This window comes from Oculina patagonica, chromosome 10 (assembly GCF_052425735.1).
Source record: "Oculina patagonica isolate OP01 chromosome 10, crgOcupat, whole genome shotgun sequence".
NCBI classification, from domain to species: domain Eukaryota; kingdom Metazoa; phylum Cnidaria; class Anthozoa; order Scleractinia; family Oculinidae; genus Oculina; species Oculina patagonica.
The window spans coordinates 20,895,689-20,923,176 of record NC_135767.1 but is presented as its reverse complement, the minus strand read 5'-3'; the positions used below and the strand labels follow the sequence as shown (position 1 = coordinate 20,923,176).

Sequence of the window (27,488 nt, the reverse complement as noted above, 5' to 3'; positions counted from 1 at the left end):
TGCCGGAGAATCTTTAAAACTATCTCATTTTGTGGTCCGATTCATGATTGTGGACATCGAATACTACGCCCCTTGTATCGAGGGGATGATGATCGAATACTTTAGCCCTGTGTGGAACCGGGAGACGGTGGGATTTTGTTTTGGCAATGCAACCTTCGGCAGCAATTTGTGGAACAAATTCCACATTCAAAACGATAGAAGAACCATAAAAGAAATGTTAGAGAATCTTAGAATCCGTTAAATTTCAATCTACTCATTTCACTGAGGATGTCTGATGAATATTGTTCCAGTGAGTTACTTCCGATCTTTGTCACCACCTGCCTCGTACCCAGGCGCTACCGCTTTATACGGAATCCCAAGGGATCATGGGAAGGGCGAAAGAAGTGGAGCGCGCTCCCCGCCTCCGATCACGCCTTCCCTTGACCCTTTTCGTGCTTTTTCACGCCTTCCCTTGACCCTTTGCGTGCTTCGCCAAAAGCTCTCGCGGCGCCTGGGTACGAGGCAGTGTCACCACCAGAGCACTGAGAATCCCCACACGAGCCCTCCAGGTTACCGAGGGACTCTTTTGGTGTCCATGTACTAATTTTTAACTTCAAATTCTGATTTCAAGTATTTCCAGTGTATTTCTTCGCCTCAATTTTGCTAATCCTTTGAAAAAAAAAAAAAAATTCCTCCCAAATGTAACTCAAAATCACCCAAAAATTTACAAAACATCCCAAAACATAGATTCATGTAAGAAGTCCGGGGAGGGGGGGACTACAAGTTTTGTGGACCTGATGAAACACTGCTGGATGAGTTGCAGTCTTTATCTTTATTGCAATCACTTGAAGATAAATTCTAGATACACGTCTAGAATGCTTCTTAGGCGAAAGTTAGGCAACGTAAAAAATAAATTTAAAATATGACTTCCTTCAATAAGTACAACTACTATATATCCTACACTCTGACTTTGTCGAAGGAGTTTAATCCATGCCAATGTGGCACAAACGTCCCTTGCCTCTAGTGTTAGTTCTGATAATGTATTTTCTTTTGGACTTTTACTCTCCTGGAGCCCTACGTTTTTGGGCCGGAGCCCCAGAGCTTCTAAGTCCCTTGGGGCCAAGATTTCTGGGCCTATTGATGTACTGCTATCGAGACTTGCATGCTTACGACGGATTGTAAAGACATCTATTTAGAGAAAGGAATTGACTATGGACAAACAAAGATAGATTTAACTTGAGGCAAATAAATTTTTTTAGAACATTAAATACATCTTTAACAACAAATACGTGTTAAGGTCAATCTTTTAGTCTCTGAGCCACTTTGCTTTTCTTTCCCATTGCAACGTGACACACTGTTGCGATTTGTCAAGGTTTTGATTGGCATTTGTCCGCTTTTTGTTTGCTTCCCTTCGCTTGACCAATCATAATCCAGGGACGAACTGTACCTGTTTCTGATTGGCTAAGAAGTTTGGTAAACCACAAAAAGATGAAGGAAAATGACACTCAAAACCTCTAGCAATCGCTAAGGTGCTATACATTACACTGAAACGATATAATTAAATAATTGCTTACTGTTCTTCAAAATATGTTGTACTCTTTAGATTTACAATGAAGTTAAGTTAGTTAATATATGGACTGCCAGTTATCTCACTAATTTCCAGAAAAAAGAACCTTCTTTTTGTTAATTAATATTAAGTCCAATCGAGTGATTATATAGTCCAATTCATACCAAATCTAAACAGGGTTTAAAACTGTTGTGTGGATGAACGTCAGCAACTGAGGTTATCCTACTTGAAGGTGAAAGTTGATTTGAGACTTTAAGCTAGATTAGCTACAAATGTTTAGTTGGTGTGAACGGAAGCTACTAGTAAGTGGCAATCATTCCAGGAAGGTCTGCGTAATTATTTTGTAAAGTTGTTCAATTTACTTTGCATGCTACACATAATCATAACTTCCCATTAAAGGAAAAAGAAAGCTTTTACTTAAGGTTGTTGTCTTTAAAGCATACCCAAAAATCACGCTTTCATTTAGTGGGCACGCGATCGAACGCGAAACTCACCTCACGCGAGAACACGCGTTGTTCACGCGAGGTGGTTTTCACGCACGCTCCAGCTCGCTCACACTCACCGTCTGTAGGTTTGATTTGTCCTTTAAAAGCATATTTAACATCTTGTCTGTCACAGCAATACCGTGCTCTTTTGATCCAACTGTACACAAATATTACTATATACCGCTATGGTACCGTGTAAACGACTCCTTTAAACGCACATCGCTCTTCGCTCTTTCAATTCTTTCCCGCTCAAGAGACGCTTACATTCGCGCGAAAAAAAATCCAAAATGATGACGTAGCTAGAAAGAGATATGTTAAGTCGATCTGATTGGTCGTTACTTGCGCGCGAAAATTCAAAACCGAGTATCAACCAATCAGAGATCTACACGGATCACGGTGCAGTTACGTCATCAAAATGGAATTTTTAGGCTCGAAATTCAAACGTGCCTCGAGCGCAGAAAAATTTAAGCGCGCCAATAATAGAGACGCATGTTTATTTAGGGTAATCTTTTCAAAGAAGTTCTTTTGATGCAGCTGTACACTACACGAAAAATTAATGTCACTGACAAGTGTCACGTTATCGACTCTTTTAAGTTCTTCAGTGAACCCTACAGGGTCCAAAAGTGAAATACAATGTCCAAAATCAAAATTTCCTTGACTCGCAGGTGATGAATTCTTTCTTGAATCGTCACCGCAGAAGTTGTTGTTTTAACAATGACTGAGCCCAAACTGCACCATCTTTGGACAAATGGACTTAAAAACTACAGGACAACACATCCTGAACTAGTATAAACCAATTAACCCTCTGTCATCATCAGTTGGAAAAATGGCGGTGAAGACTTGACTTGAAATTCATGAAACAAAGGTTTGTTGGTTCAATTTATAACCCTTTGATCTCTAAACAACATCTTTAAGCCAAGCATGTTCCAGACACTGTACCGCAGTCGCTCGTTTCTCTGTGTTGAAATCCAACATTGGAAGCAGGAATGCTGAAAACTCCATGGCGTCCTTCTCAGGCCACTCGTACTTCTCACGTAAAACATCGTACAACCCCCTGTGGACAAAAATTAAATTAAATTAAAGGGACGCACTTAAAAAACTCAAAGGCCTAAAAACATAAAGAAACTACGAATAGTGGTCCAATTTCGTTAAAAATCACCATGCAAGTGCACTGAAGCTATAAACAAGTGATATTATTGTGATGCCATCAGAAACTTTTGATCTCAAGTTGAAAAAGTCAGGCTGATTTTTTCAAGTTTTGTCCTTGTGGACTGGAAAACACCTAAAAATCCACAAGAACTGGGTTAATGCAAACTACAATAATTGCAATTGTTATGCCACAAAACGAAAAATCTTGGGTAATGATGAGTTCAGTTCTCAGTATGGGATGAAAAGTGATTGTGAAGTATGAATTTAAGTTTCATATAATGTGCTGTTCGACCAAATTTTTTGTTTGCCTGACCAAAGTTGGCAACATGCCTTTTGAACTAAAAACATATCATAATGTGATGCCAAGTGTAAATATCACATGAGTAGATATAAATATAACTACTCACAAAGCACTCACCAGGGTCGTAATTTAGAGATATGCTTGAGTTCACCTGTTATAAAATAATGCAAATTATCAGTAACATTAAAAAAACAAGATTTCCAAGTTCTCACAAGCAGTTTTATTCTGGTAACTGGTTCAAGGAATGAATTATTAGACGACTTCTCCCTTAATGTCTAAGTAGTGACCAATCTAGAAGTCGGGAAAGAGTCTGTCTTTACTTCTACACCTTCCCCCTTCACTCCTTGCCCAGCACTTTGAGAACCCCATCCCCCTGCCCCGCCCTTTGAGTACCCCATCCCCCTGCTCCGCCCTTTGAGCACCCCAACCCGTGCCCCACCCTTTGAGTACCTGATCCCCTTGCCCTGCCCTTTGAGTACCTGATCTCTTTGCCCTGCCCTTTGAGTACCTGATCCCGTTGCCCCACCCTTTGAGTACCTGATCCCCCTGCCCCACCCTTTGAGTACCCCATCCCCCTGCCCCACCCTTTGAGTTCCTGATCCCCTTGCCCCACCCTTTGAGTACCTGATCCCTTTGCCCCACCCTTTGAGTACCTGATCCCCTTGCCCCACCCTTTGAGTACCTGATCCCTTTGCCCCACCCTTTGAGTACCTGATCCCCTTGCTCTGCCCTTTAAGCACCCTATCCCCCTGCCCTTTCCTTTGCGTACCCCATCCCCTTGCCTCACCCTTTGAGTACCTGATCCCCTTGCCCCACCCTTTGAGTACCTGATCCCTTTGCCTCACCCTTTGAGTACCTGATCCCCTTGCCCTGCCCTTTAAGCACCCTATCCACTTGCCCTTTCCTTTGAGTACCCCATCCCCTTGCCTCACCCTCTGAGCACCCCATTCAGTGCCCCGCCCTTTTAGCACCTCAGAGTGGATATGCCATAGCAAACATCATGGACATGGATGTGATGCATCAAGAGTGATGAAGAACCAACCTTTCTTGCTGAAGAAATCTCTGGAATATTTGCCAGAAAGAGCTATGTGCCTTGGAATCTTCCCAAGAAGTTCAATGACATGAGCTAGATGATCTGTGAAAGAAAATACACATTAATCTTCACCTTTTTTTAGGTTTGATATGATGCAGAAAATGGGAGTAAAGGAGGTTTTAATCTGCAATATATTATTGAGCCTTGTGGCTTACAAGCGTGGAGTGTACTGTAGCCTGGTTTTCATAGCATTAAGCAACTAGGAGTATTTATGTTCCTCCCTGGATACTAGTCTATAGCAGGGTCACCTTCAGCATTAAAGCCACCGTTTCCCATTTATACACAGGTCTGGCCCCAGTTGTTCATAGGGTGGATAATGCTATCACTGAATAAATCACTTTATTATATAAACATCAGTGAAATACCAGAAAATCTTTCTCGCGAAAAAAATCATATCTTCACACGTGAAAATAACATGTTATCTTCACATGTGAAGATATCGATTTCGAAACATTTTCTGACAAGTTTGCCCTGTTACAATGCTGAATGAGCCAAAGTAAATCGATATTAAGTCGAAACATCTTTGGATCTTCCTTGGCAATCTTCGGTAATCTTCAGATATCTTTTGGAAATTTTCGTAAAAGTTCGGGAAATGTTCGGAAACATTCGTATGACCTTCGGACAACATTTTGCAAATCTTTGGAAAATCGTCGGAAATCTTCGGAAAATCGTCAAAAACATCATAAATAGTAGGTTTATATAATAAACAGAACGTGAGATATCGATTTGAACACTCGAAGATAAATTTCATATCTCCGCGCAACCATGTAATATCCTCTATATCCAGTGGATAGCTAAGTTTGTTTATCAGTACATATCCACCGGATAGTGAGTTATCCAGTGGATAGCATTATCCCAGGGTAGATAGAGGAACTGTGAGAGTAAAGTACCTTGCTCAAAGGCACAACATAGTGCTCTGGCATGGGCTTGAACTCAGACCACTCAATCTAGAGTCTAGCACACTAACCATTAGACCAGCACGCCTCCCAAAAAAATTAAAGAAAAAAAAGGAAAGGAAAGGAAAAATAACTATGTCAGCAATACCTTCATCTCTTGAATAATCTTCTCCAGAATGTGGATCAAAAAGAAAGTCTCCTGTCGCCAGTTCAAATGCCTGGAATATAAAAAACACATGCAGTCTTAGCAGCTATATTGGGCCGTTATATAGAAGGTACAATTTAATTTATGATATTACAAACTGTACAGTCATTGTGATTTAAATAAATTTAATTTAACAATTGACAGATAAATGGCTGACAAATTTATGAAAGCTACTTTAGCATGACATTAATACAAAATGAAGTCTTGGCACCAAGGTGTGTTCTACATTTGAAATGAGTTCTCTATCACCATTTTTGAAATTATTTTTATTTTATAAATGTAATTTTGAAAACTTGTGGGATATGAGATAGTTATAGCCAACTTGGTGCTTATTGAAATCTATCAACTTTATTGGTCTTAAAATTTTACAAATAAAAGAAAAAGAAAAGGACCAAAAAGGAATTGCGCGAACGGGAAAATAGTAACCCATGCGGGGCGCAACCCTAAAAACTTAAAAGAATGGCGATAAAAATCTTAAATTAAAAAATATATATATATATGTATATACAATAAATCTAATTAATTACTATAGTTAAAAATTATCGTTATAAAATCTAGTTAATTACTTATAGCTAAAGTTATAAAACAAGATGCAGATAATATTAATTACAAAAATTAAGAGCGGTGGCAAGGGCAGTTACGGAAGAGGAACCAGGTGCAGGGCATGTCAATATCATAGGTAGTGTCCAGTAGAGTAAAATAAGTGGCGCGCAACGTGCGAATAATTGTGAAGTATCTTATTTGACTCATGTTATATCACTCGTCCTTACCATACATGCTGTGCTCCACATATCAGCAGGCGGACCATACCCTGCACCAATTAAAACTTCAAGACTACGATACTGCCTTGTCTGGATCTCCTCTGTGAAGTGATGATGCTGGTAAAAAGGCAAATGGCACATCGTAAGAAAAGACACATAACAAGACAGACTGTCTAGAGACCTGCAAAGACATGCAGCCACAACTTAAGCCAGTTCACACCTGTGATGCAAATGCAAAAATAAATGCAAGGAAAAACATGTGTGAACTAGCTCAATGCAAAAAATGCAAGCACAATGAATGAATTGTCCATTTTCTTGCACCTTACTTGTGCTCATGGGAGGCGCGGTGGTCTAATGGTTAGCGCGCCGGACTCCGGAGCGAGCGTTCCGGGTTCGAGCCCTGGCCGGGGTCACTGTGTTGTGTTCTTGGGCAAGACACTTTACTCTCATGGTGCCTCTCTCCACCCAGGTGTATAAATGGGTACCGGCGAAATAATGCTGGGGGGTTCCCTGCGATGGACTAGCATCCCATCCAGGGGGAGTAGAAATACTCCTAGCTGCTTAATGCTAAGGAAACCGGGATAAGCTCCGGCAGTATGCGCCACTTTGGCTCGAAGCTGACCTTATATTACTTGTGCTTGCATTTGCACTTCCTTCACAAGGGAACATCCCTAATGCAAATGCAAGCAAGGGAAGGGTGACTTTTCAGAATTCCCTGACTTTTTCCTGATAAAAATCAAATTTCCCTGACAAAAAACAAACAAAATGTCAGATTAAGTTGCAGCCTCCAGCCACGTTTCCAAAAGAAAAACATCGCTGAGATCCAATTGACCTCAAATATTTCTTGCAGCCTTCGAATGAGATGGAAAGAAGTCCACCAATCACAGCCAACTGTCATGACCTTCTGAACTTCAGGGATGTCTTTAAGGGCCGGCTGCCGGCTAATTTAACCGGCTGAAAAAGAACTTAAATCCGGCTGAAATTTCACATGAAAACAAAGACTTAGGTAAACTCTTAGAGCTGCTAAGGCCAGAAAAGCCAGCTGGGCTTGTTGATGAGCCGGCATATAGTTTTCTTAGTTACATCCCTGAACTTGTGGGCTCATTTGAATGAAACAAACACCAGTAAGCTTTGGTTTTGATTGACTCATTTCAAACAGCAAGCTGATAGACGCTGTCGAAAAATGGATGCTGAGAAATAGCTGCTATGCATGCAGCACTAAAAGCGGGTGTAAAGCTGGGTTTACATGTACATCTACTTACCACCCAACAAGCATTTCCAAGATCAGCAATTTTCACTCTAATGGAGTCATCATCTTGTTCAGGTTCCACAGAACATTCTTCTAGGCAACTTTCCTCAATGCAACTCTCTTCAGGTGCAGCTGAAATGTACATTAAAATGGGCCAGGTCATGCAACTTAACAGGCAATTACAGCACTCACTCACCCACTCACTCACTTATCCTCTTTGCTCCTGTAGTGGATGTAGTCTTCCATCTTTTGCAGTCTTTTGCTCGCTGTTCCACCTCATTCCAGTTAATCCAACCCAGGTCTAATTGTCAAAGCTGAGCATAAAGACCGTCTTTATGCTCAGCTTTGACAATTCTCCTCATGGCAATTTCAGCACTGACACTGAAAATCACCCAATTTCAACGGACTTTAAGCAATGAGTCAGGTTGCGTGTTATGTAAGCATGCTTATCCAGGGCTGTCATTAAGTCTGTAAGCAGCTCTTGCATTGAAGCTATCATCCCTAGCATTTCGCTCTGTATGCAAGTGTTACACAACATCAATCGGCATCAGGCTTTTAACCAGGATTTAAAAAGTGGGAGTCCAAAATTTTCTGACTTTGTCCCTATAGGAGGGCCTGAGGAGCATGCAAGGTGTTTTTCTGCAGTTATGAGTGTAAAGGTATCCAAAGATTTCCAAATTTGTTACAGCCCTTAACATTAGCCCTGCTTATCTGAATGCTAAATTATTTCTCTAGCTTTGTTCCAAGAGCTTGAATACCTTTTTGTTCTGGTAATGACTCCATATCAACACTCTTGCTGTCCTGTACATCACCATTGCATAGTGGACCATCTAGAATCACAAAAAAACCCCAGTCAAATTAGTTATGTCTAGTAGAGAAAATTAGCAGTCTTTAATACTAGCATCCCATTCAGACGGAATATTGCTGTTTGAGAAGGAAGACCTACAGAAGCGTAAAAGTTAATGCAACAATGCTAGAAAACGCAAGGAAAACTCAGTTGTTCCAACCACAAGGGCGAGCAATACTCATGTTAAGTAGCCCAAGTGCCACACAGTAAATCCAATAAAATAAATGTCGAAAACTCAGAACTTTTAATACGAAACGTCGAGATGCATATCCAGATTACCATCCACACACATTAAGATAAATCCAGTTCAAGTTCAGCTAATCCAGGTTCACTAGTTCTAAAGATTATATAGAACAGGTTTTCAACAATTGAATAGCTTGATGCATAACTATGCTAAGTGACTTTTAAGATGAAAAATCGTTTTTTCCTTCAAACGCGCCTGAATTTTTGCTCAAACGTGCCAGAATGTTTGCGTGTGGTCATCGATTAAATAGAAAATCGTTGTCCTTTTGTTTTTTTTTTTTTGTTTTTTTTGGGGGGGGGGGGGGAATTTATTCGCTCGCTCAAAAACGGGATCTGGAAATGAATTTCTTAAACTACTTTGTGACGTAAGCTTACGTTTGAATTATTTTGGCGAGCGAAGCCGAGGCAACGAGACTTTCAATCAGACCAGTTGAAAACTCACCTTACGCATTAGAAGTCCGCTTATTTTCGCTCATTTGACACATATTTGTGCCCGTCTGGTGGTGAAAGGACATCATTAAGTCTGGAAACCCGTAAGCCACTAGCATATCTCAAAGAAGCGAGATGTGTTGCTGCCTGAAGATTGCTAAGCCCTGCCAAGACTGGCGGTAAACTTGGCTTTCGAAGGCGCATTGAGCCAGGCGAGGTCTAGAAGCAACTTCTGTTCCAAAAAACGTTATTTTCTCGAAGTTTTGGCTCATTTGCCTCGTGTTGCCGCGTTGAACGTTTGGAAATAAGGAGGTGCTTTTAGACTTATAAAAATTCTCTTAGATTTGGCGATAGGACTTCCCGTATTTCAGCTACTCAGGGATATCCCATAATAATCTTTAATGGATACGTCATTCGATACGCATTGTCACAATAAACAAAGTTCGTTCGGCACGGCAAAGACGGAAAACGCTCACTCAATCAACAGAACACAACAGAATCGACAGAAAAGGATAATTTTTACCAAGAAAAGCAACAAATTGCTTCATTTCGACAAAAAATAGCCCTAAGCTGCGATCCTTTCCAGGAATAAAAGGCCTGAATGTTTAAAAGAACGATCGTTGCTTGTGAGTCAAGATCAAATTGCGTTACACGTGACTACGGAGAGAAACTGGGGAAAAGCGAAAACATATTATGGATTAACCTTTAGCAGCCTAAATTTGCTGACTGAAAACGAAACATTGAACATTTGGCGAGTGCATTTGTGGTTAGAAGCTGGCAAGAGGAAAGGGCAACGGCGTAAGTCGTTTTTGTTTAAGTATTTCTCGTTCATTTTGCTATATATTTTTCACTTCTTTTCACTGTTCAGTCGCTCAAGTTTGTCGATCGGTCAAGTTCAATGTTTATATAACATTCGTGACACTTAACCCTAACCTTAACACTAGCTGACCCTAACTTTACTTTACTGTAACTGCTAAGTTAAATCCTCTTTCTCTCTTTGCCGCCTGTTATTGTTTTAAAGTGACCATAGTTCTAGTTTTTCTCGAAGACAAGGTGCAAACCAGAAATTTTAATTCGAGGACAATGTTTTTCCATTAAATTGAAGACCACATGCAAAAATTCGGGCACGTTTGAAGGAAAAAACGAATTTTCATCTTAAAAGTCACTTAGCATAGTTATGCATCAAGCTATTCAATTATTAAAATGAAACAAGAAAATAAGGGAATCGAAGAAGTGAAATCGTACAAGACCCTCATCGAATGTTTCGTTCAAGGCACAAGCACTCAAAGTTTTTCCAACAAAACAACATGGCGAATTGAGAAATCAAAGACAACGCACCTGCTTTGTGTCACATGATACAAACGCAATACGTCACATACAGGCCTGCACAACTTGTGCAATGGTAGGTACAACTCAAAATAATGCTGTCTTTCTTTCAAATGATAAAAAGAAGGAATAATAAATGGTGGCTTTACCTGATTCATTCTGTTCCTCCGTTATGGACATATCATCACCAGACACAACACATTTCTCTTGAAGAGTCTGACTACTAAGCTCTTCGGAAAATTCAACAGACTCTCTATCAACATGATTTTCAACAGTTTTTTCCTGTGACGGATTTGTCTCAAGTTCACTAGCATTTTGTTCACAAGCTTCAGAATTTTCTACACAATTTTCCACATTATTGCTACAACATTCCTCCGCGTCCTCCTTTTCCAAAACTTCCTCATTTTCGTCCAACATTCCTTGCTCAATTTCATCCTGTTGTTGCTGTTGCTTTTCTATTTGCTTCTTTAGCTTTTTCTTCATTTTCTTTTTCTTGTTCTTTGATATTTTTGTCGATGTGCATTGCTGTGAATAAAATAGAAAACAAAACCACTTAGCTTAATTAAAGAGACCCAGTTTTTGTGTACTAAGGACATGGTCAAAACTATTGTACTCGGACAGGACCCACCACTCTGCAAAAAGACAGGTGGTCTCTTCATGTACCCTTCTTTCTCCACCTTAAAAGATAGTGTCTTGTTTGTATAGCCTCCACTCTATCAGGAGTAGAAACTAAGAAAAAGATTCAAACCTCCTTGTGCCATTTCTCTAGCAAGGCAAGCTTCATGCACACCTAATATGAACTCAAATTTTAAAGCACATTAATTTTGTCCATTTGGCTTACCAGATAGGTGGTATCTTGCATAGCCCCCCTACCCCTACACAAGGTGGGTCCTCGTCAAGTACACTTGTTATGACCACTTCCCTTATCATAAATGATCTATTAAGTCCAGGTTGGGGGGGGGGGGGGTACCGGTATTTATTTTAAGGAGCTTTTGAGGAGGGGCTTAATAGAGGGAGTTGGGGGAGAGGGGGTAATTTACATGTAAGTCATATATCAGTTGGGGCACATAAATATAATTATAAAAGAATGAAAGATCAGAAACTCAAGTAGATTGGGAAGGTTTTGAAGTCTATCCTAATGTATAAAACATTACATGGTATGACTCCTGATTATCTGAGATCAAGATTCGTGTATCGTGACGATGTTAGTGCTTATCGTTTAAGGAATACCGAAAACAAATTAGTTCTTCCACAACCTCGAACTGATTATCTCAAGAAAAGTTTTTCGTACAGCGGAGCTCAGTTGTGGAACAACTTACCTGTAGACCTAAGACAAGCATCTTCACTGGCCGATTTCAAATCTAAATTAAGTCGGCACAGTTTAAAGTAATATCTAAATTTTAAGTAAGTTTTAGACACGGCCTCCATGAAAAGCAGACTTTTCTTTTGTTATTTTGAATTTGTTGTTATTAAATTTTTGTAGTTAGTTAGATAGGTAGATAGTCCAGTAACTTAATTACTGATGGAAAAACCGTGTATAAATAAAGTTATCTTATCTTATCTTATCCTTGCCTAGTACCCACCTATAGCAAGAAATTTCCACCAGGCTTACACCTAATGGGAGGTGCGGTGACCTAATGCTTTGTGTGCCGGACTCTGGATCGAGCGGTCCAGGTTCGAGCGGCTGGGGTCACTGTGTTGTGTTGGGCAAGACACTTAACTCTCATGGTGGTTTTCTTCACCCAGGTGTATAAATGGGTATTGGAAACATAATGCTGGGGTGGGGGCCCTGCGGTGGACTAGCATCCCATTCAGGGGGTAGTAGAAATATTCCTAGCCCCTTAATGTTACAGAAACCAGAAATAAGCTCTAGCAGTATGGGTCGCATGGCTGGAGGCATTCCCCTCACACCTTAGTTACATCCCTTCAATATTATAAACTATGAACTGTTCACCAACCTGCATCACTGATGGCGGAGCTGTACTAACTAAAAGAGAAAAAAGTAGACATCATACAGTGACTACACTTAAAGTTTAGATGCAACATACAACATCTCTTTACAATATCCATACCTTGTCAAGCACACAGGTATCAAGAATAAAGATCAAAGATCTCTAAGAGATCTACTGACTATTTTGCATGAAGCACAAGAAGAAATATAAAACTTTAGACGGAAAAGGATTATTTACTTGCGTTTTAGCATGAGTCACACAAACCATTGTTATGAAATTAAGTGCCCAAGGTTAAATATTAGCGACTCTTTAGATAGATCGCCTTTCAGAAACATGTGCGTTGAGTTTTGTATTGCAAAATACCTAATTGTATGGTACAAATTTGGGTTCTTATGATGCTTATCTGAGTTTTCAACTTCGTTGCAGCTGTTGGTGCATTTTTAACATTTGTTGATATGACAGGTCACGTTTGAATTTGTTATGTAATGTGCTTTTACAGTATCTGCTGAGTGTTGACAGCTTTTTATTGCAAAACAGTCACATCAAATTCAAGGAAACTTTGACGCATTCGTATTTCCATTCATGAATATTTATCGCCCACAGCGAAATCTATTTCCTTGAGAGTTTACTAAATTGGTTGAAGGAGCAAATTGGCCCCATACTTTTCTCCTATTTTCTTTTACAAGCAAAAAAGTTGCAAAAATCATCAACCAGGATATGAAACACCACATTCTTAAAACTGACACTAAAAGAAAAGTTTGCCATTAGTGAGGAGAATTTATGTGTTGATACTTACTTAAAGCTGGAGAGTAAAGCCCTGATGCTCTTGCCGCAGCAGCCTCTGCTGCAAGTTGTTGTACGTGCTTCTCGCTCACACAAAGTAAAATATTCTCAGGTTTGATATCCGTGTGGATAATCTTACACTTGGTGTGTAGATAGTCCAGGCCTTGTAATGTCTGTGTAAAGATCGCAGATACATGTAAAACCATCACTAGTCACAGGTTAAGCACATCACAATTGCTGTTCATAGCAGCAAGCAAGATGCGTGTCACATATCAACCTAGTAAATGGCCATGCTCCCCAGTCTCTCCACAACTTAGCAGTTAGAACGTCCAACCGGTATCTGGGAGGTCATGGGTTTGATTCCTGTTTAGGACTTTAGCATTTATTCCCAAGTTTAAAATTTACCATCTTTCTTTATTTATTCCACCCTCACAGGACGCTTTCAGCATTACTGATCCTAGCAGTATGCAGGATGCATGTCACAAATAAAGTTGTAAATGGCCTTGCTCACAAAGAGTCTCTTCGTTGCTCGGTTGTTAGAGTGCCCAACCGGTAACTAGGAGGTCATGGTTTGATTCCTGTCGCAGACTTTATCATTCATTCCCCAAGTTTAAAATTTACATCTTTATTTATTTATCACACACACAATGCTTTCAACATTGCTGATCCTAGCAGTATGCAGGATGCATGTCACATATGAAGCTGTACATCGGCCTAGCTCACCAAGAGTCTTTCCGTAGCTTAGTGGTTAGAGCACCTAAACGGTATCTGGGAGGTCACAGTCACAGGCTCGATTCCTGTTTGGCGTGCTTTTTTTTGGTCTAAAAATTTTAATTTTTGTCCCATGCTCATGACATATAAAATTTTCTTCTTTATCAGGAAATTACAAGCTCAAAGAAATCTTCATAAACATACCTGTTTTATAATACTCTTGACTTGCAATATAGGTATTCCTTTATAACTGGACTTTATTATTAATTTTAACAAGTTATGACCTAACACTTCGAAAACCATACATATATCTGTGAAGCATGGGTCAAGGAAATACATAAAAACAATAAAAACATGTCTCAGAAAAAATCAAAATCATGTCATTTTGTAAGAGAAAGGGCCTTTAGTTAGTAATCAGTGAACTATTCAGAAAGGATACGTGAACCATTTATCCCTACAATTTTGAAATCATCTGTTAGTTGGACAACATGTTTATATCCAGTGTGAATTGTATCTGCTGTGTGTACCTGAAAGACATCAAAAGCATACATAATTTGCATACTTATTCTTGTGTAAAGATAAACAGAGAGAGAGGTACGGTGGCCTAATGGTAAGTGTGCTGGACTATACAGATCAAGTGGTCCGAGTTCGAACACTGCGGGGTCACTCAGTTGTGTTCTTGGGTAATACACTTTACACTCATAGTGCCTTTCTCCGCCTAATGCTGGGGAGTAACTCTGCATGAAACTAACATCCCATCCAGAAGGGAGTAAAAATAATCACAATAGGCCTCTTGGCTCGAAACTGACATATAACACAAACCTGGACTACTAGACTTGAATGCAGATGTTATTAAACTAAAAAAAAAACAGAGCCTTACCGTTCTTAAAAGTTTCATTTCATCTATAGCAGTTTCTGTGTAGTGAGATGCACTCTTTACAATTTTCAGGGCTACAAACCGACGATCTCTGTCCAGTAGGCAACAAGAAGTCAGTGGAATTAAATTAACTTAAGTCAGTGGGACTTTTTGGGGACTTCACGAGTGAAATAAATATGGTTTCCTCTTTTGGTTTTTCTACAACCTGACGTCTCTGTTGAGTTACATGAAGATCAACCTATGCATGAGACAACTCAACTCTGTTTTGATGAATTTGTCAACCATCAGGAGACAAAAAAAACCCTTGGGCCATTAGAAAATTTGCCAACACAAATTTTGCGAACTTCACTCTACAGACATTGACGAAACTTGTTGGCACCCCCACCCCCCCCATCCCCCCATTTCAGTGTTTGATAGTGCAATGTGCCCAAACTCCTTGTTTAATGCACTTCAGTTTGTGAGCAAAAGTAGGCAGCAATTGAAGGCATTATTTTTTTGCATGTTATAATTACGCGACCATTTAAATGGGAAGAGGGGGAATTAGTTAATTTTTTCATGTTTCATATGAGAAAAACAGCAATTATTATTGTGCCAAGGTTTTGTCAAAGATTGGTGTATGCCAGGTTTTGTCAAAGATTAGTTGATTTGTGTTCAAGACTGTATCCCAAGCATATACTAGGGCTTTCAACAAGATGAAAGGTAGGTGATGACCTTTGTACAGCACCCAGCAGAAAGCAAGCTAGGAAGCTGAAAGCATCTTCCTTTTCTAGGAAGCTGAAAGCTGATCTTCCTTTTCTAAGAAGCTGCATGAATCTTAGCTGCTGGCTCATGACAGAATATTTCCAGAGCTCAGGCAGGTACAGGTCTTATTAGAAGCCCTTGTAACAAAAGAACTGTTATTATTATTTTCTACTTACTTGAGATCCCATCCTAGCCACACAGTTGAAAAGTGACCCCAACCAAGCTTTCTGATAATACTGTAACGGTTGTTAAACAAGTCACCTAAACGGACAGGATGGTAACCTCCTAAAAGAGAAACAAGTCAGCAAAGAACATCAAAGCCAGTTACGTACAATAGCTCACCTAATTAGCTGTCTAGAATGAATAGGCATGAAAAAAAGTATCTTTTAGGCGTAAAAAAAGCTTGAACCACAGACAGATTGGTCTACTTAAAGAACTATGTCACTAGATTTTAAGTCAATTTTTGATTTCATTCAAATGAAAGAAAACCTCAAAAAAAGTTTTAAAGAAACTGCAACGGAAAAATATAAGCCAAAAAAAACAATGAGGTTCAATGACAAGATAAGAGATATGATGGCAAACTTGAATAAACTGCAATTTTTAAAATGTGTGTCTGTGATGTAGTTCCTTTAAGGAGTTGAATTCAAATTTTTTGATAACCATTCCCATTTCTTTCAAATGGAAGTACCCCCCACCCATCCCCGGAGGACAGGAGGAATTTTGCATATAGACTCATGACAGAATACCTCCGCAGCTCCAGCAGGTGCCAGGTGTTAATAACATGTTTATGTCTTTACCAGTTGTACATAGCAAAGGGTAGCCCCCAAAGGGTTTATGAGTGACTCGTGAAAAGGACCAAAATTAGTCTGTGAAGCGTGAAATAGGGTAAAAAATTAGACTGTGACGCAAAAACTCCATGAACAATAGCTAGTTAAGGGCACATGTAGCTCTATCTAAATTTTTATAGCCTTTGGCTACCAGGCTTCTAAGAGGAGACACAATTCCTACAAGCACAGGTGTAAAATACAATTACCTTCTGCAATAACATGCTTGCTTTTTGGGTATCAGACAGTATGAGCAAAACATGGCTCTTTAGCTAATGCGAGTCTGCACTGGATCTAATTTGTTTTAAAAATTATTTTGAATAAAACACACACTGACATTCAAATTTGTTGCGCCTTTTAACTCATTGCAGCTTATACTATTTTGATTGCAATTCACCATAAAAATAAGTCAAGGTGTTTTAATAACAAAGAATTGACAGCTACAATAAACTTCTAGTATTAAATGTAGTTTTTTTCGGTGTCTTGCAACGTAACTGTCTCACCTTTCAGACAATTTGCATAAATGCAATTATATTTGTGGTGTGTTTTGTAAAAGTTTTGCACTCTGATGGTAAAATTAGAATACCATTCATTCAGTTTTTGGCGACAGAATTTCCTGTTTATGTATGTAAAGATTATTTCTTAAAACTTATCCGAAAATAAAAACAATGAAAAAATCTACCAGAAAGAGGATGATATGATAGCACAGTTAGCTTCTCTCATGAGCAATCCAAAATTTTTACCACAATGAGTCTGCGAAAAGCCCGATATTTTGAGCAGTATAGAACAGTAGCTATTAGAAAGAGGCCTGATGTCCAACATTGTGAAGAAATATATAGGAATTCAAAATAAATATTGCCATAATTCAGAACAGAATAATACCATATATGACAAAATTAATCAAGCAGACAAAAACCTCACCATTGTGCTTTAAAATTATTGTCTTTGATATATACAGAGGATAATTAGCACATTATCATTTCAAACAAAACAATTCTTCAGCCGCTAAAACAAAATGGACGCATATTTATTATTTTCTCAAAACAGTATTCCACTTACTGGAAAACATACAATAGGGCTTAGTGACACTTTGAAAATGCTTTCAAAGTGGTATTGTTTAATGACTACAAGATTTGGTTTTATTACAGCTATTTACCGTATTCAAGTTGAACTCGGTCAGTCAATTGAAGTTTATGTACATGTACATAAAAAAATCGCGAAAACAAATTCCTTTATCGCACAAAATTCGTGTTACTGATCCTCTCAAAAATAACTGGACCATACTTCCTGACAATAAAATCGGCCGCAATATTTCAAAGGAAGAATCTAAGCAGATCACGTTCAAACCCTTTTAATACGAGTTAAGGCTTTAGAGCAGCATAATTTTCCAGCTTCCTAGAAAATTAATTTTATATGAGCTTGTCTTTTTCAACACATACATTAGGTGCACTGTCGACCAAATTTTATAGCAAAATTTACAGCAACAAAGTAATGGGGAATAAACTTCTTTGCGTCTCAGCAGGCGTATTAATAATTTACTCGGGTTTAGATCTCTTTCCTTGTAAATAAAACGCGAAAGGAATTGTAAAGCCACTTGAAAATTGCAAGATTCCCTTGTTTACGCTGACTGACGTATGTACCTTTGATATAATCGCCCGGTTCTTCTTGTTCTTCCTCGTCGGAATTTTCGTCCACTTCGTAATCTTCATCGTTGAAACTAGACACACTCCCGCTAGACACAACAGAAAACAGAGAACATCCATCAAACTTTGGCCTGTGTAAAAAATTCACAGCTATCTCGTTGTAAATCGTTTTACCTTTTCGGTTTGGTCTTGCTATCTTCAGGCCTCATGCGTGCTTTCGGCGCTTTATACCTCTTTTTCTTCGCTTGTATTGCAAGAACTGAAACGAATCATAGCAAATCAGTAAGTTAACCACTTCCTTGGTGTGCTTAGGAAAGGAAATGTAAGTTTATCTAACCTTTCCGCTGCATTTTGGAGTTCATTTTGCCAATTTTCGCCGCTTGTGACAAGTTTGTTGAAAAGTTGGGTATTTTAGGCGCGCATGTCAGCGCACAGGGATCGCGGGCTCAGTGAGAGATTTCTCTTTCTAAAAAAAATTTTCAAGAACTACTGGAGAAAGCCGAAAATTTTGCATTTAGTGAAATTACGTGTTAGACCTATAAAAAAGGTCTGATGAAATTTGTAAATATTTAAATAAATCTAACATGGAAGCAGACATGCAATGCGGTTGCAGTCGGCAAGGTTGGCCGACCATCAAAAACACATTATTTTCTAATCACCCAAAAATATCACTAAAAAAATAGTAAAATACTCGATCCTCACGTGGCATCTTATACAGAAGTGTAAAGTTTCTTAGATAAGAGAAGTAAAACGCCTTACAATACCAAATAAACGAGAATTCAGCTTCGATTTCCCGAGGCAAGGTTTTAAAATGTTTATTAATTCTTTCTCTCACGCTGAGATCGAGTGTTATATGAAATCGATAATGTTGCAGATTGGATAGCGCTGCTGGGGGTTTTTACCGGAGGGGGGTATATGAAGGTCGCAAATTTGCATTTTCGTAAAAACAGAGATCGTAGGCTTTATTGCAAGTCAGGATTCCTCTAAACAAATGCAACGGTCTGCCTCCATTGAGTTCCAGTAGTGATCGAAACGGTCGAAACCGAGAGGCCGCAGGGATGAAATTTATTCATCAGCGGTTTAAAAAATAACAAAAAAATGCCCAGCTCCGGGGTCGGCCAGGGTTTTTAGGTATACGGTATACAGGGGAATTTAAAAAAGGGTATATAGTATTTTTACTCTAAAATCAGTGGGCCTTTTATAAAGTATATATATTGTATTTTTCCAAAGTTTGGTCAGTATTTAGCATGATTTTGAGGGACAATTTTGGGTGTACTGGGTACATGTTTTTTAGGTATATTGGTATACCACTTATACCCCCTGGCCGACCCTGCAGCTTGAACAGTTGAAGCAATTTTCATTTCTTTTATTCTCTTGATATTCAAGGATCGTCACAGCCGATGGTTACTTAAGCTTTAGCATCGCGATTTATTAAATATTAGCAAGAGAGAGAATTCGATTAACTAAAAGATGCATGCCAAAGTTTAGAAAGAAAATTAATTTATTTGAGCCACTGATATGATACTTATTTCTCCACACGATCGCAGGATCGCGTATTCCTTCCATACATACGATCGAATACCCTTGAAAAGCCATTAACTTTTTTTTCCCCAAAAAAAAAAAAAAAAATAAAACCCCAACCTCTACCCCCCCCCAGGACCCACAATATCCTACCTCTTGTAAACAACCCTAAAATGCTCACGCGAAAAACAGAATCAAATGAGTGGTTGTCGGTTACAAGCGATAATTAGATTAAACTCAACAGCTCGATCACGCGATGTATCAAACACTTGAATTTAAAATACCTTTACAATATTTAGGCAGTCTTGTTAAGTTGAAAAGCTGCAAATCTCAGTCGCGCAATTTCTTTTGGTATTACTGAAACATGTTTCGTACAATTTATGTAAAACAAAAACCCGTGTTTAACGATGTGTGTAAAACGATAAAAAACAATCTTGACTTTCATGACCTTAGCTCTCTCGTAACACAAACGTTTAGCACGCTTTGCAGATAATTTTAAACCGAGCATGATTAACCGATAATCACAGCATTCGTAAGATAAATTGCCGGGATGCCCGCGATTGAAAATATCAGTCTGAGATCTGGGTTTGCAAGTCTGGTAACAGACTGAATAGACGCAAAATCGACGCAATGCTAAATAATGTAGATTGCATACAGGCAAACATCTGCGCCCCTGGCGTAACGAAATAGATCTGATTTGAGTTAACTTCTGCTCATAAACACTTTCTAAGAACTTTTTTTGTTAAGAGATGCATATTGTATTTATAACTCAACAAATAAAAGAAAAACAGAATTGTTGTTAAATTATGGATTCAAAACATTTAAGTTTTGTCAGTAACAGTTTCGGAATGATGCATTTGTTTATGAGGAAAAATAAATGTCAAACTCACTTCAAATTGTTACAGTTAGGAGTTTAGCGAAATTCTGTAGTCTGGAACACAATCATACTGATAAGAAATTGAATAAAAACTTGAACAATCCAAAGTAAATGAATAATTTGTTGCGGGACTCGAACAACTTGTTTTTCTAATTCGCTTGACTGAGTCATTCAGTAAACAGACAAAATAACTAAAAACACGACGACTTTCTCACCTTTATCCCCGACGATATGGTACCAAAACCCACTTATTCTGCAGACGAAGTAGCTTTCTTATGCCATTTTCTGTCAGTTTTGATCTAATAAAGCTCGAATTCTCTGAATGCCAAATGAATGGAATCAAAAGCTCCTGTGGACAGAAAGAATTGTTTGGCGCGCCGTTGCGGATTAGAGCGTTATCGAGGTTTGTTTTTGTTTGAAATGTGCTCTGATTGACTCCACGGACAAAGGTACTTTCATGACCCCTGTATCGCTTGAATGACGTTGTGACATTCGGATAAAAATTCTGTCAGTTCAAGTGTATACAAAGCTACTAATGAATGAAACGCTCTTAAGCGGTATCAGTAGGTACCAATATGGCGAAACAAAGAATCTCACGGCGGTCTTATACAATAAATTTTGCAATTTGCATTATCGATAAAAACGAGCGAATTTGGTCTGGTAAAATCTTGGCCAATTAACTTTGCAAAAGCATGCCATCAATATTTAGCTGATCGATGTATCGCTGATTAAAATAATGTTTACAATTTTCTACGCAAAATACAAAGCAAGTGGGAGTATTTTTCAAGGGAGTTTGTTTAGTTTTTTAGTTCTTTTAAAAGATTTATTTCCCTTTGTGTGGTCGGTTCTGACGTCATAGCTGCTCGGTTTCCGTATAACTATCTTCAAATCAATTTTACCACGTTTTCGGAAATGGGGTAATTTGTCTAACAAATTGACACAAAACACAGCCCATCCGTTTTGAAATTTATCATTAAGTAGAGTGCACCAGGTGACCGGTGTTTCAGTTATTAAAGGGTCTCAGATGTACAAAACGATCAAAGGCGAGCGAACGAAGGGACGAACGAACGAACAAAAGAACAAACGAACGAACGAACTAACGAACGTACAAACAAACGAACGAACGAACGAACTTTATATAGTGGTACCCTCTAGCTTTCAAACGGAGGGGGACGGAAGATCTTGTCTTTATTCTGTATAATAATGGAAAATTTTTAAAAATAATAACAATAATAAAGAAGGGTAGTTCACGAACAAAACGAAAATTAGCGTAAAAATAACAAATCTTTGCAAATGACTTCAAGATAGAAAGAAATTAGCAAATATAGGCAAATAATTTAAGGGCAGAGAGAAACACAAATGTATCGAAACTAACTAAAAGAAAAAAAAATTCGTATTTTTTATTTTTACTTTTGCTATTTCCGTTTAATTTGCAGGGCCACTCCTTACAGTTCGTTAATTAAAAGTTGTTTAAATAGATTTGTTATTGTTGTCCTATTTTCGTTTTGTAATTTTTGATATTTTTGTTGCCAGCTTGTTATTTCGTTAATTTAGTTATTTTCATTAAATTTTGCAACCTGTCTTTCAGTCCAAAGTTTTTCAGTTTCATAGATTCGTGTGTTTTGCGCGAACCTCTTATCTTTGTTGTTTTTTTTGGAGATGCTAGACGGCATACTACTTTTACAGCAAGGGCCTGTTTATATGGAGGAGAGTTGTCCCTGGTAGGAGGGTTACCCTCCATACCGAGCCACCCCGGGCGAGATAGCTTTTCATACGTTTCTTTATAAATAGCTGCGAACCGTTTATATGAGAAATTGCAAAGTTGACTCGGGGGACAGGGTGACCCTGGGAGGAGAGTCACTCGCTTTGAAGGTAGGCTGACCCTGGGGAGCGAGCCAACTTTTTTCCATATAAACAGTTTTGTTATTTTTGCCTCGCCTACCAGGGACAAGTTGACACATACGGAGCATGCGCAAATGCTGCAATCGGCCAAAACAAAATCGAAGTCGGCGGTAAATTTGTCCAAAATGGTCTTCGTCAATGTTTCAGCGTTCCTGATTTTAGAAATGGCCGTCATAATAGATTTTTCAAAATAACTCTCGCCAGTCTTTTGAACCGACAGGGTCAAGTTTTGGCTCGGTCAACAGGGACAACTTTCTCATATAAACGCTCGGTAAAAGATGGCTCGGGGGACAGGGTAACTGTCCTACCAGGGACAACTCTCCTCCATATAAACAGGCCCCAAGGAGCTCAAAAGTGTGATCACTTTTATTAATTCACATTCTTCCGTGCAGTCATTATCCAATCAAAAGCAGAGAACAGCCTTCAGTTGGTTTCTGATTGTAACAAATTTACAGTCATGCAAATAAAGCTTGTTGTTGTTGTTGATTGGATTAAATCTGCAGGAAAGAATGTGTTAATTTAAAAGTGGTAAGTCCAATTGATATATTTCAATGATATTTTTTTTTTGTTTTGAATTCCCAATATGGCTTGTTCAAAACTGCTTCAAATATTCAGTCAAACGAAAATAAAATTATAGTGCCTACTTTATGATGTCATTCCCCCGCCATATTTTGTATAAAATCAAAAAAAAAATGTAATGAGAAAGTCTGATCTTTAAATTGTCCCATTGAGGCTAATTCTATATTTCGTTTAAACTGAAAAACGTTACACGAGAAAGCTATAGCTACACGAAATTTCGCAACATTGAGCAGGAAACTTGTTTTATTATTCAACAAACGTCAACGAAACAGAATACAGCCAGCAAAATTGCGGTTTTGCAGCGCTTTGCCTTATCGGGGGGAGGTACTCAAAAAAAAAAAAAAAAAAGGGGGAGGCTCCGCCGAAGATTCAACGGAACCCCTTATCCTTTGTATACCACCTTGACAAAAAAGGTACCCTTTCGTATGCCTTTTCATATACGTTTTTTAGAGTGATTTCAGTAAACCCGTGAAATAGTTATTACACTTTTAGATAATATTACACACAAATTCCATTGTTTCTTTTGTTTTCTTTTGACTATTACGCACAAACTGGTAGATATTGTTTCACGGGTTAAATGAAATCACTCTATGTAGCGCTTAATAAGTTAAGGCGGGGTAAATGTGAATTTGAGTGAGATTTTAAGAGGTTTAAAGAAGGGATAAAAGAAGGAAAATTATTTTTGTCACACCACCAGACAGTTAACTCCCACGCAAAAGCACCCAAGGTTGTCAGGGGGACTGTTTGGTGTCAATCTACTACCTTATTGGTATTAATTTTCGCAGGCTCTCGAAAAAAGGTCGGTATGATTCGTGGGCCTTTATTTTCGCGATTTGGGTGCAAAATTATTTTCTTAGGGAATTAATTTTCAATAGTTCTCATTTCTCTAAATTATACTAATCCTTTGAGAAAAACTATCTCCTCAAATAAGGTGCGTTTGTTTAATCTGTTTTAATTCAAAGCCCGTTTTAGTACCCGAACAAAGATTTCCCTACGTTCATATACCTAAACTTGTGAAATCCTTACCCTCTAACATACAGAAAGCTTGATATGATAAAGGTACCCCTTTCGGGCGGAGCCTCCCCGTATAGGCCCCGTTTAGGATATACCCTCAAGCGGGATCCCAAGCTGATTAAATGATCATAAAATGGAAGCCATTTAGCCAATACAACAAAATAACGCATTTCTACAAGCTGTTTAGTAGCATTGTAATAAATTTTAATTAGGCTGTACAATCTACAGTATATACACAATTAGTGGTAATCTTTACAGTGACAGAAGAAAAAGTTATCGGCAACTTAATACAAGTCCTCCATTCTGTAGCAACAATGTCAAAAAAATACATAATATACACAATTTATAAGGAAAAAAATTTACAAACTGAGGCTAAAACCTCTAGAAATTATTACACATTGGAAATTAATCGTATATCGTCACTTTGTGAATGTCTGTTTACTGTACGCGACAAGGTGAAAGCAAAATTAAAACAACTGAAATTAAAATCTTCAGGCCGGCTGAAAGTCAAAACATGATAAATAATATTTCATTCTAATAAGTCAAATTACTTGTACACTCCAAGGTCCATCTCATTGCGTCGTATGATACCTATCTCGTCCTTTTCGTTTCTTCAACCGCCAAATCCGTAGAGCGTGCGTCCTTGTCGTTTCAACGCGTACACGACGTCCATAGCGGTGACAGTTTTACGTTTGGCGTGTTCGGTGTACGTTACAGCGTCGCGAATCACGTTTTCCAGAAAGACTTTTAGAACTCCGCGGGTTTCTTCATAAATCAGACCTGATATGCGCTTCACTCCACCTCTTCTTGCTAAACGTCGAATAGCTGGCTTAGTAATCCCCTGGATGTTGTCTCGCAGGATTTTTCTGTGCCGTTTTGCGCCTCCTTTGCCTAAACCTTTTCCGCCTTTTCCGCGACCAGACATCTTGTCAGGAGCTTTCTTTCTCTCAAAGATCTTGGTTGACTTCGCAAGTTGTACAGCTAGCACGAGGTAAGAGGCCTTTGAATAATTTCTGCTGCCCTTTTATACATTTTGTGCTATCACCTCGTGTTGTTTCACGGAATACTTTCTTTTGAATGGTTCAATTGTCACTATTGTCTTTAATTCACCAATCAGCTTAAGTTTCATCGCAGTGCACATGCATTCGGCTTCGATTCTCCACCACTGTGTGATTTTTGCACGCCCAAAGGTTGCATGCCCCCTTATCTGTCAAATGCGGGAATTTTCCCAGCTGTTTCTGATGAGATTCATTTGTTTTTAGCGACTTTTGAAGTTGGGCTAAATTTCATCAAAATAATACTTTATCGAGTCGTCCCGCACGTCGCATTTCACACGTACAAAAGAATAGAACGACTTCGCATACAAAACGTAATACTTATTCCCGTGAAGTTCTCAATTTGAACGGTTCTAAAAAAAAGACGAAATTTAAAAATTTGCCGCTAAAAATGCCAGCATGGCTGAAATTCCTACAACTGGCAACTACAGGTTGCCTTTCTTTGCGACTTATTTCGCTGATAACTTGTGCTGTCGAAAAATAAATGACCTTTTTAATTTCATTTATTATGACCAAAATTAACTTTCTTTTAGCTTGCTTAGTCCCTCTTTTCCCTGATTCTTTTCATATTCGTATCATAAATAAGTTTCTTCAAGGGATTTCTCCTTCAGTGTCTTCATAACTAGGCTAGTTTTTAACGAAAAACTGTTCCTGACCCCTCCTTTCACCAGCCCCCCGCCCCGCCCCAACCAATGGATGAGTCCACGTATACTTTACACAGCGTCAAAGTAGCATTTTATATGCGCTGATCAAACTGCGCACGGCTAGGCTGCTAAGCTGTTTGCGCAATCGTTGAAATGATTGCGCAAGCTTCGAACTTTTTTATAGCTTCAAACACAGAATTAGGTAATCGAGGTGAAAACCGTTCCTGCAGAAGACCTGCTATAAACCACGGTATAATAATGGAGTCATCGACTGAAAATACAGATTCTAAGACATCAAAAGGAGTCAAGCGTCCTGCGGGCAAGGTAGAAGACGAAGATTACATGAAAAAGCGAGAGAGAAATAACATCGCCGTTAGGAAGAGCCGTATGAAAGCTAAGGAGCGAATCGAGGAAACTCGCAAAAGAGTTGTGGATTTATCGAAAGAAAACGAAGAATTACGTAACAAGGTTTCTTTACTACAAAAGGAGTTGAACGTTTTAAGATCTCTCTTCGCTAACGGAGGAATAACGGTGCCTTCAGAAATTAATGTTCAATTTACGAACTCAAACACTGAAAATCAAGCGGTGCTTCTGACGGCTGTCACGACATCTTTAGCGAATGGATCACTACAAGAAAATCACTGTTCTGGAGGCGAAGCCTTGGAAAATGGAATAACTACGCATTCTATTAAAAAAGAATCATAGCACTCTGCGGAACTAATTCATAGTTAGTGTTAATAATATCAGTCTAGGAACTATAGTTAGATCCGTCATATATCTACATATATATAGAAAATTACAAGTTCATCTTGAAGACCTTGAAGGGGGACTCCCAAGCCAAGCATCGATGAATAGTCAGCTGTTAATTTGGAGGCGTTGTCGGTGTACTTTCGGCTTTGGATGGAGTTTGGCTGAACATTGCTTAGAAACATCGCCTTGATCGAGGAAGAACTATAAACATAAATAATTTTTTGAATGTGCATATTATTGTAATGTTATGTTATGGTTAGATCTACTGTGAACTATTATTTATGGTTTAGACTAGTGTAGTAAAGTTAATAGGTTTTGTTGAAATTTTCATTCATGTAAGGTTTAGGCTTTGTTATCGAAAAAAATTTGTATAATTTATCTATACATTTCATAGAAATGTGAAATATGTGTTACTGATTGATTTATAGGAAATTATTATATTCTCAGCTCAACCTTCATAAAAATATTAATGTGGTACAGACTTTTCAGGATGTAAATTATACCTTTTCTTCAAAGGCCTTTTTGGACTTGTGTATTGCAAGTCGATTTGGACACATCCGGAATCTTGCCGGCTTTACAATGGATCTCGCAAAAGCTGCTGTTGGCCTAGCTGCATTAAATTTGAAATGAACAATAATAGTTAATATATTTACCCTTGGCAGTACTGTACAATTGTTTATATGTGCAGATACCTGGATTTACTGTTTAACCATGATTATATATTTTTTTAAAAAACTGTGATCTTGTGAAGATGAAGACTGTAGTTCTTTTTTTGAGTCTGAGATCTAAACAATTAAAATTCTAGTTGTCAAAGTTGCGCAATCTGTATAGTCATTTATTGTAATCCACCACTTACGTGTTCTCAGACAGTCTAGGTTGTGCCATCTTGACATATCATCCAGACACAGTCGAGAGAAATGTCACTAGATTCAATACTTATATACTCAGGGTTTCAGAAAAATTTTCAAAGCAAGGTGTCATAAAGAAATTTCTTGTGGTTAAATACCCACTGCTCTCACTAAAGCATTAGAAGTTTTCTATTGATTTGTTGCTAGTATGGTGGCCCATTATGATCATAGAGTTTT

General features: G+C 38.5%; 3 protein-coding genes across 4 annotated transcripts; 1 reads left to right on the top strand and 2 right to left on the bottom strand.

Annotated features, from left to right (window-relative positions):
* Nucleotides 1-792: 792 nt before the first annotated feature.
* LOC144629024 (SRSF protein kinase 3-like) lies at nucleotides 793-20,832 on the bottom strand. Of its 2 annotated transcripts, none has more exons than XM_078487179.1 (17): nucleotides 20,675-20,832; nucleotides 18,236-18,320; nucleotides 18,059-18,150; nucleotides 15,771-15,879; nucleotides 14,857-14,944; nucleotides 14,416-14,503; nucleotides 14,181-14,287; nucleotides 13,279-13,438; nucleotides 12,489-12,517; nucleotides 10,680-11,055; nucleotides 8,444-8,515; nucleotides 7,699-7,817; nucleotides 6,446-6,553; nucleotides 5,619-5,688; nucleotides 4,524-4,616; nucleotides 3,599-3,632; nucleotides 793-3,085 (listed from the first exon to the last, which is right to left on the bottom strand). In XM_078487179.1, exons 2-17 carry the CDS (start codon nucleotides 18,268-18,270, stop codon nucleotides 2,929-2,931), a joined length of 1,737 nt encoding a protein of 578 aa, XP_078343305.1. In that variant the 5' UTR covers nucleotides 18,271-18,320; nucleotides 20,675-20,832; the 3' UTR covers nucleotides 793-2,928. The 2 variants fall into 2 exon arrangements, with proteins under 2 accessions (XP_078343305.1, XP_078343303.1); XM_078487177.1 differs by lacking the exon at nucleotides 20,675-20,832 and adding an exon at nucleotides 18,399-18,501.
* A 3,329-nt stretch (nucleotides 20,833-24,161) lies between these two features.
* LOC144628195 (histone H4) lies at nucleotides 24,162-24,938 on the bottom strand. The gene has a single exon (XM_078486259.1). The coding sequence runs from the start codon at nucleotides 24,877-24,879 to the stop codon at nucleotides 24,568-24,570; it is 312 nt and encodes a 103-aa protein (XP_078342385.1). The 5' UTR covers nucleotides 24,880-24,938; the 3' UTR covers nucleotides 24,162-24,567.
* Nucleotides 24,939-25,825: 887 nt separating this feature from the next.
* On the top strand, nucleotides 25,826-27,220 carry LOC144628114 (uncharacterized). Its single transcript, XM_078486172.1, has one exon. The coding sequence runs from the start codon at nucleotides 25,912-25,914 to the stop codon at nucleotides 26,356-26,358; it is 447 nt and encodes a 148-aa protein (XP_078342298.1). The 5' UTR covers nucleotides 25,826-25,911; the 3' UTR covers nucleotides 26,359-27,220.
* The last annotated feature ends 268 nt before the right edge of the window (nucleotides 27,221-27,488 follow it).